General features: G+C 40.2%; 1 protein-coding gene across 1 annotated transcript in view; it reads left to right on the forward strand.

Annotated features, from left to right (window-relative positions):
• The window catches only part of FHOD3 (formin homology 2 domain containing 3), a gene marked incomplete at both ends in the record, with an annotated part of 64,405 nt that overhangs the window by 2,244 nt on the left and 52,186 nt on the right, over positions 1–9,975 (forward strand). The window contains 2 exons of the mRNA XM_010137557.1: positions 1,273–1,323; positions 5,787–6,001. Coding sequence (XP_010135859.1) covers positions 1,273–1,323; positions 5,787–6,001 — 266 coding nt within the window. The remainder of the gene's footprint in view (positions 1–1,272; positions 1,324–5,786; positions 6,002–9,975) is intronic.

Below are 9,975 nucleotides of genomic sequence, written 5' to 3' on the forward strand. Positions count from 1 at the left end.
TAGGGAAGGGTGAAAGTTGTCAGAAGAGAAAGAGTAATGTTAAGATGTGCCTGCTGAAAATTCCTAGATTTATTTTTATTTCCTGTTATTCTCATATCTATTGCAATTCCAAAGAATACTCTGAAAATATCATAAAATTATAGTCAGTTCAGGGATTCAAAGGACATGGAAATGGCCTGAAACAGTAATGTGTGTTCCCTGTTCAGGAACTTTTGAAGAGTGCTTGCAAACAGACGTTTGATAGCTGTTGTTATAGTTGATGATAAGTAATTCATTCGATGACATAAAGAGAAAAAATAGTGGTTTATTAATAAATTAAGTAGTTCTGAAAATCTCTCTGGTACTCATAGGTTACACTGTGGAAGAATCTAACAGATAATGTAAGTCTCATCAGTTTTGTCCACCAGATTCCACAAAATGCTAAAAATACATTCTAAGGAATTATCTTGCTGTGATACTGAGGCAGGCTGGACGTTCACTGGTTTCTGCTGTGCTCTGGGTTAAATTTGCATCCCTGTTTGTGGATGCAACAGACCTGCCTGAAATCACAGTGCCCCAGTGTCCAGCAAAGTTGTCTTGGCAAAAGCTATATGTATGAATTACCTGGGGAGCTGTGGAAGGGGCAGCTGAGATAGCGGGAGGTTTGTATCTAAAGCTGAGGTTGAAAAATCAAGAAGTGAAAGATCGTTACCTGTCCAGTAAGGCAACAATGATTGTGCCTACGCCTTGTAAGAAGAATTGTCCTACTCGGTAATGTCAGTCTGCTGTCCTGTTTCCAAATGTGGCAATTAAAACACACTGAGGAAAGGTGTATTAGAAAGACAGCCAATACGGTGTGCTCCCTGCCTTGGTCTAGCCTGCTGGTTGCTGCAGTCACTGTTTCAGGGCATTCTGAAATGGAGCAAATGAGATAGGGTTTAATAGCCACCAATGTGGCTGCTCGTTATGGACAAGGCCAGTTCACTATAACTAATTCAGATACCAGGTTTCAAAATGTGCTTCAAATTCTTCACTTGAGGAGTTTTTTAATAATTGCTTCTAATGACCTTCCAAACAACATACTTGGGGTATGTATACGTATGGTACATGCATGGATAAGTGTACACACACAGCCTGTATTTACAAAAACAACCTAATAATTTTTGTCAATAGCCTTCATTGTCTCTGATCAGCTTGTTTGTACTGCTCCTGATTTCTCTGCTATACTTACACTTCTGTGACTTACCTCATCCTTCTGCCTTCCTCTGGAATTTACTGCAATTTTCTTTTTAGCCGTGATTATTTAGACAAAAGAGAAGAACTAAGACAAGCAAGAGAAGAGAGGTTTGTATACAATGCATCCATCTTCCCCTGTGGTTGTTTGCACTTCCTATATTCTTTACTGTGGTGCTGCCCTTTATTTACATTTTTAACTCTGCATGCACAGAATGCTTTTATTCCAAAAGACTTGTCTAAGAAAGTGGTTGTTTCATTAAAGATGAGAATGCAGTCCAGCTGTAAGCACAGCAATAAATGAAGAGCAGTGGGACTGGAATGCATGAGAATGATTGATGATGTATCTTTTATCTGTTTGTGTGGGAAATAAGCTTACTACATTTGCCTCAGAAATTTGCCCAAGTTTAGTATAATTATAAATTGAATAAGGCTGTCTTTCTCACCCAGTGGGTCCCAAGCTTTCGAAGGGTCAGAAAAGGCAGCTGAGGATAAAGGAAATTGGGGTCACAAGCATTGCAAAACTGCAGTCACAGGCTGATGGAAACGGTTCTGATCCACTCCCAGCATATTTTTATCTTTCGGGGCCAAGTTTTCTTTGCCAATCTCTCTAAACATCAGCAAGTAAATCACAAAGCTTAGCAGCATTTATCACTGGGGCATTGTTTTATTTAAAAAGCATGTTTGAAAGGGACTGAGGGTTTGGGTTTTTTTTTTCTTTTTTTTTTTAATTCGGTTAAATAGTTAGAAACGCTGGGCTGGTCTGATAATTATGTGCTTATGAAAGCACATTTTTCAAGGAGTACTTGACTGAAGACCTTTGCCTTTCAGTAGCTTCATCTCTACCTCCACTAGTAATTATACCCTGGAGGGAGCGCTTGTTTTTACCTGAAAAATATGCACATTACTGAACAAATAGTAGATGAAAAATCATCCAGATTGCTTCAGTTCGGATTTTATGGTCCTCTAGAGGTTACTTTCTGGAGATGCTTTTGGATTGTCAAGAACTGGAATTACGTTATCAAAATATGAGAGCAGCCATCTCACTGTGTTGCTGCGTTTTGGGGGGGGTGGTGGGGGCGTGAGGAGGGGCGGGGTTGGTTAGTTTTTTTTCTTTTTTCACAAAATCATCACACAGTAATCAGTTTCTGCAGACTGACGCCTGATCTATGGTGGCTGAAGTAGCTAATATTAAAAAATTATTTTGACATCTCTAACAGTAAGAAAAGGTGGGTTGGCTTTCTTTTGTCCATCCAGCCAAAACAATTATAAATAGTTTAAAGCCTTTTCTGAAATGGAAGTGTCTGAGCACATAAGCATCATACACTGATCTTAGCCAAGTAAAACCTTTTACAGAAAGTGTGCTCGTGAGCAAGATTGGAAACCAATTAGAAGCAATCTCTCCAGCATTTTCAAGTTGTACAGGAGTGTGCCAAGTAATCTGGAGTGTTTTTGAGGAAGCGTTCACCAGCAGGGTGAATGTGTCTTTATCCTTAGGGCTCTTTTGAACTGAAATGTCAAGCTATCAGTTCTTCCTTAAAAAGAGGAAAGATACACGTTGCTTTGCCGACACATAAATACTGGATAAAACTTCTGCAAGGGAAGCCTTGCACCAGTAGTCCAGTACACTGGCCTCCTCCAAATTTTTTTTTAACAAACACCTTTACACAAATGAAGTTTCTTTTTCTATAGCAAGTTGCATCTTGACTTGTTTTAAGATAATGCATGATTGTAATAAAACACTATAGCCAAGGTGATAAAATCTGAGTTAAGATCTGGATTGTATGTTTCCTCCATATCAGTTTAAAAAGTAGGAGATAATACTGAGCAAATAGTAGAGGCTCTGTTAAAAGCACTGGTTTGTCTAAATTTTGTCAACTCTGGAGCATTCTGTCTACTACCATGTCACTGGTTACCTTGGTATAAGGCAGAAAGATTCCTGCAGTTTGAAGGGGTCCGAGTGTAACTCAGAACCATCTCTTCAACTTGTCCTTGCTGCTCGATGATTTGAGGCCTATTTTGCTTTGCTTGGTTGGGTGTTTTCCAGCAGTGCTTTAAAAATAAACCCAAGAAAGGTGAGCTGCCAAGCCCTTTTTAGTGTGATTTACAGCTCAAACGCTCTCTAGCCTGTGTCTTTGTTGGTACATTAACATTTTAAGTCACCCCCAGGACACTGCTCAGAATTCTCTACATAACTCACAACAATATTTTCATCTACTTGAAGATGATAAGTGGAATGTAATGTTCATGAGGTATACCCAATGCATAGCCCACAAAATTCTGGCTCTTTGTCTGTAGAGAAGGCTCGGCTTAGGTGTAAGGAAGTATGCAGGTTTCCGTGATTTAAAGGAATATGGCAGTATATACAGAGGCAATGTGTCAATCCTGTAACAGAGGAACTAATTGCAGCAGAGGGATGGTAGCTCAAGCTTTCAACTCCTTCAGATTTTGGTCTTCATGAAACCTTGTATGTTTGATGCTAGTATTCATTCATTGTTAAGGTATTGGGCAGAAACAGAATGTAACCTAAATAAATGTCATTTATCAAGTGTGAAGTGTTAATAACCGATTCTTGAATGATTTTTATTTCTTGGTTAAATTGCTGTATCTGCTTCTTAGGCTTCCCATTTGATAACTAGCTATGCTGATGTGCTGCTATGAGAGTTGCTGTTCTGGTTCCCTTTTTTTCCTTCAGTATAATGAACAGGTACATTTTGAGGAGGCACATCTTGATGATAGTGCTCTGCTTTGCTGGTTGGCTGTGCAGCACACAGCTACGGAAGCTAAAACACTAAAGCAGCTGAAAAAGAGCTGAGAACAGTAAGACATTGTAGCTCCTCCCATTATGGAAGGATCCATCCAGATCTTTGTTGTAGTCTGTTGGCAAACTGCAAAACCCTCCTCAGCGGCAGCCAGCTGGGCTGTACCTGTTAGAGCTAACCGATCCATTGAATGGCTCTTTGAGTCTGAAGTCCCTTCTGCTCTGCTCGTGAGGAGGCAGGAGGCACAAATGTAACTCACTGATGTTAAAAGAAAGAGTGGCTTCACAAACTGAAACAAAATGTTATGCTAATGCCAGCAAAAGGCTTTCTCCTCTATTGAAAAGGCAAAAATCATTCTCAAGAATTGGCTTCATGTTCGAACTGTAAACAGTTCCTATTTTATAACCATACAAGTATGTGGCTTGTTATATTTTCATCCAGAGTCTGTAGGGGTTCTTTTTCTTGCAGAATGCGTTCAAAGCTTGTGCATACCTCTGGAGGAATAAAATAAAATGAGTTTGTTCTTCATTACTGCTGTTTGCAATAAAGCAAATTGCCTCTGAAAACACAAGGATTGCTTTTCAAAGACACATTTCTGTGCTCTGTATGGATATTTGCAAATGTGCATGCGTGCGTGGCTACCATATGCACTGAGCGTGTTTGTTACCACATATGGCTGACTTCCTTACCCTGCCTGCTTTTAATGCACTCTTGTACACTAATTCAGGTTGTCAGTGAGGCAGAAGGGGGGAGGAGAGGTGTTCTGTGTTATGGAGTGTTTACAGTGGTGGGCTACAGGAGGATGTCCACAGTGTTTCAGGGACATGAGCTGTATTCTTGATTAACCTGTTTAAAAGTTCAGTTGTGGGTAAGGCTAACAGTCAAAAGCCCAGTCCAGCTGTATTCATGAATTTATTCCTTAGCAAATAATGATGGATAAAATTAGCAGACATCTGGAAGAGGCACATATTTCAAAGTTATTTTGGTCGAAATGTATAAAGCACACTATGAAGAATATGATTGGTAGCTGGTCTTAATAAACAGTTAGTGAGTTCTGCCTGCCTAAAATGCAAAACAGATGTATCTTTGTTCTTTTAAAGTGACTTTGATGAATAAACTACATGTGACGTCAGGTCCGAGCTATTGGATGTCTGAGTCCGGCAGAGAAATTTTTTAGAATAAAAAAAAGAAAACTTTCCATTGTAGACTCTGGAGAGAACAAAGTGAATTCCAGTGCATTGCTCTCAGAGCAAATAGAAGCAGGTTCAGAGACTTTAGATAGTCAATCCAAATTATTATTGGTGTTACTTTCAGGGAGATCTGTTTTGTCTGCTGCACTGAACCATTTTCCTTTCCTCACAGCAAGTCTCAGACTTTGGCTATTTGCATCAGTATTAAGGGGCTCTGGCTTTGGAGGTTTTTTTTTTTCCTTTGGAATTTTTTTTTTCCCTCCCATTTTAGTTTTGGGAGAGGGAGGGCTGGGAGGAGGAGGAGGTGAAGGAGGAGGGTGAAAAGGAGGACAGACAAATGCTTCCGAAAGGAGAAGGACTATGCAGACATAGTGCTATATCTAAGGACTCTTTAACTCTGCTGAGTTTTGGTTTTGTTTTGTCATGAGAAATTTATCACTTTTCAGGGCCATAGTCTTTGCTTTGGTGCACGTTTTTTGGCAGATTGAGAAGGCAGGCAGTTTAGTGTTATACTGCTTGTGTCAGGAAGGCAGCTCAGTCTCCGCAGGTGTTTCATCCATAAACAAGCATCAGCCACAGACTTCTTTTTCTTTACGGAAACCCTCTGGAATTTAACTTTCAGATACAAATACTTGGAGAAGTTGGCAGCAGAGGAATATGAAAAAGAGCTGAAGAGTCGGAACGTAAGCCGAGGCAGAAGTGAGCTGTCCTTGAACCTGAGATCTCCTTCTGCCCCATCCTCACCTGTACCCAAGTGCATCAGCCCAGCATCCACAGAGTCCCAGGAAGAGCTGAAGACCCCTTCCACCCCTTGTGGGACCCCTCAGCCCTCAGAAGGTAAGTGAAAAGGAGGGCGGGGGAAAGAGCAGTGGTTTTATCACTGTTTTGTTGGGCTAGCGGTGATTTTTGATGAATGAGTGCAAGAATACAACCTCTGAGATGCCAAAGAAAGGGGTCATCTTATATTGTTTCATGCAGAATTTCTGCTTTTTTTTGCATAGATTTGCATGTCTTCTATTCAAGCAAAGAATACACTGCTTATTGTTGCTATTTTTGTATAATCATTGTCTGTTCCTATTAGAATGGAATAATTAAAAAACCCAGCATACGGAGGCTCTTAATTGTAGCGTCATGTTCCTTGTATATTAGAAGTTACTGAATACTAAACCAACAATATTCCTGCCAACAGATTTTGCTTATGTGGATTCTCTGAAAGAAATGCAACAGATGAATGCCAAGATTATAATAACCTTCCAGCAGAGCACAGGCTGAATGGGACAAACAGAAAAGTCTTGAATTGAAGGCAGGGAGGGTGTGTTGGTTATTTTTGACACCAACAAAAACTCTTAAAATTGTAGCACAAGTAGTAAAGGACTTAAAAGAGACCACAGACAATTAGTAAAAAGGAAAGTATAATTAACGTTTGCACGGTTGGTTTGCTGTCATATAATTTATTGGTGTACAGAGCAGTATTTTTTGTGTGTGCACGTCATTCTGCCACTTGCATTATGTACCCCTCCTTCAGTCCTCAAAAACACATCCACTATACAGATTTATATTGCACCATAGGATGTTGCATTAACATTGGGAGCTAGAGTGCATGTTGGGGGTGAATTACCACCATCATTCATTTTTATTTTATTTGATTTCCTGCTACGTGCTATTGGTGATTAATGCATTTGTAACTCACACTGCTTGGTTTTATTGAGTGTTGTGGCTGGTAGCATGCTATAAAGCAAGGCAATTTAAGAAAAAGTAACAAATACTAAATGTTGCATATGTTTATCCTCACCATACTAAGTAGTAGGTGAAGTTTATTTAATTTGGGTTTATATATTTTCCAATTATATTCCCAGTTTTCTTGTCTGGCACATTAAAAGTCTCAGTGGAATCATTTGAATGTAAAAAACCAAGGATATTTTCCTCTAACACTGACATTCAGAAACATCCAGGTGCCTTTTTTTTTTTGAGTGCAATATTGCTTTTAAAGCAAATAAGCTGGATTTTTCCACCATTAGGATTTCAAAGCTGGGTAAGGAGCAAGTATCTCTTTTATGATGATTATTTTAACATATTTCTCTTGGAAGCATTAAAAAAAAATTGTGGCGTGAAATGGAGTAGCACAATCCATTTGGAGAATACATTTAGAGCAGGTGCACAGGGCAGCCAGAATATGGCAAAGCTATCAACACGTGGGTAGGCAGGACACCTCTACTAAAAATCCTGGCAGTATCAGTAGGCATCAGGGGGCAGCACCTGGAAGCCTGGCAAATGGACTGGAAGGAGAGTATATATGGATGGTGCAGGGTAAGCGCCCAGCCAAGGGCAGCTGCAGGCAGATGGCCAAGACAGCACCAGAACAGCAGCCTGAAATCTGCGTACTTCAGTGGGAGCTCTGCATGAGGAAAGACTTCTGTTTCAAGCCTACCAAAAGCATTGGAGAGCATTGGTCATATGAAGTAATGAACATGTAGGCAGGGGAAACTCTTTCATCTGGAGGTGGCCAGATCACTGGATATCAGCCAGCAGCTGGCAGGCTTATTTATTTATAGATTTTGTGCCATTGCCTCTAGACTATTACCTGAGTTCTTTATGCTCCATACTAAATTAAAATCTTAGTTTTCGTTGTTCTTAGGAAATTTTCCGAAATTCGCTTAATAAAGAAACTGAGATGTTAACTTGCTTAAGCTAGTTGTAGGAAAGCTGAAATAGAGCCATAGATAGACAGAATCCAGATTACTTGCACCCCAAGTAATGAACATGGGGGTCAATGTCTTCCCAAGCAAGAATGAAACTGCAAAAGGAAATCAATTCCTCCGTTTTGTGCATAGGACCCTCCGAAGACTGTGAAAATGGTGATAACAGATGCGTGACATTTGTCTGCGGAATTCAGAACCTGAAGTCAAATGCAAAGTGTATTCCTCTACTGGCAAAACAAGAAGTGATTTTCAGAGTCAGATTTATTTTATGCCGTTTGTGCTGTAGTACACTCTAGTACTGGCCATCCACTATCTACTGAAGTTAAGAAGGAAATGGATTTTGTCTGTGGACCTTTGTCTCATGCTGTGAAATGTCTCAGTATCGTTACCCTGTATATTACTGAGTTGAAATGTTTTCTCATGTAAAACAATTGGTTCTACTAAAGTAGTCAAGTCTTGTATGACTTACTCTTGTAAAACTTGGGGTATGGCATTCAGAGGAAATGAAGGCAGTCCCATAACTGCAAAGTGGAACTTAATATTTTTTTTCAGAGCAGCTACTTCCTCTTTTGTAATATCATTGGAGAATATTTTATGAAGTGCACATATGCAGTAGAGGAGAGCAATAATAATCAGGACATCTCTGAAGTCAATCCACTAAGGAGTTGGAGATGAACCCTTCTCTGAGAGGAGCAGCTTTTTTAGCACTTGAGGAACTAAGCAGGCCAACCCAAGTGCACATTGTGGACAGTAGGAAACCTTCTGAACATATTAGTCGCTAAGCAAGTTTCAAATACTGCCTGAAGTATGACTGGTGAAAGCAACTCAGCAGATGGAGAAGCACCAGAGCATGAGGGTGCAGTGAGGCTCTTGCAGCCCTGGTTGCAGAGCCAAAGGAGCTATGGTACAGAAAGAGGAGGAACTGGAGTGGGTGACAAAGAAATATAATTTCTGATTTGATGATGAAAGAACCAGTTCGCCACTGGTGATCACTTTGTGCTGGTTTTTACCATCACAGGGAATGGGAAGAAAAGATTGGGGTGGAGATGGAGAGAGTCCCTGCTGAATTCACAGCAAGAGGAATCCCATGCAGGAGGCACTGAAGGGAGAAAACAACCAAGACTTTAAGTGATGCCAAATTGAACCAAGAGGACTTAGATATGTGTAGCCGTCTTCAGGCTTGCTGTACACATCTTCAGGAAACACTTAGCATATGCATCTCCGAGCTCCAAGTAGAGAGCAGAGAAAATAGACAAAGATGAGGTTGCCTAATCTATTACCTTGGCAGGGGATTAGATGTGGACCTGGAGGGTTGTTTGTTCTCTCAGAGGGCTTACAGGACTGGAGGTTGAGGTCTTCAAACAGGCACTAAGGATGCAACATCTTGTATCTAAATCAGAGTTTGTTTATAGTTGCGTATCAAAAGATATTTCCCTCCGTCTCCCTGTACAGCATTACAAGTTCATAGTCCTGTTTTTCAGAAGGGACCAGCTTGCTGTCCTCTCTAACCTCTCACTCAAAGAGAGCTCTCACCACCATCTGATCAGTTCAGGTGGCAGATCAGGTGGCTAGGGCTTTATGTGACCAAGTCTTGAAAATGGAGATTACACCATTACTCAAAACAACAAAATCTTTACACATTCATTGAAGGACCCTGCTGCTATCTGTGGTAGTGATGAGGTTATACAGCTTCTTCGGGAGATTTCATTCTTCTGAGAAGTCTGCATTTTTTTCCGATAATACAGTTTTAGAGATTGAGTTCTGACAGAAAAGGAAATGAGCATAAGATTCAAAAATTAGACCTTAAAGCCATATTCAATTTCCCTCCTCTTGATTAATCCAACGAGAAGTAAAACTTCGGCTTATTTAACAACCTCCACTCACTCCTTTGTTTTAATAGCGGATGGGGAGGGGAAGCTAATCCTTGAGGGGAATATGAAAATTAGCATACACAAATGAAAAGAGATTGTCATCTCTACTACTGTATCTGACAATCCCAGATTAGCTTTGAAGAACTGTATATGAGTAAGAATTGGGTTTGGGTTTGGGTTTGTTTGGGTTTTTTTAATGTTTCTTATAATGGGATCACACTTCATAATGTTTCAGGAATGC

The sequence above is a fragment of the Buceros rhinoceros genome, unplaced genomic scaffold, assembly GCF_000710305.1.
Source record: "Buceros rhinoceros silvestris isolate BGI_N320 unplaced genomic scaffold, ASM71030v1 scaffold11716, whole genome shotgun sequence".
In the NCBI taxonomy this organism is placed as follows: Eukaryota; Metazoa; Chordata; class Aves; order Bucerotiformes; family Bucerotidae; genus Buceros; species Buceros rhinoceros.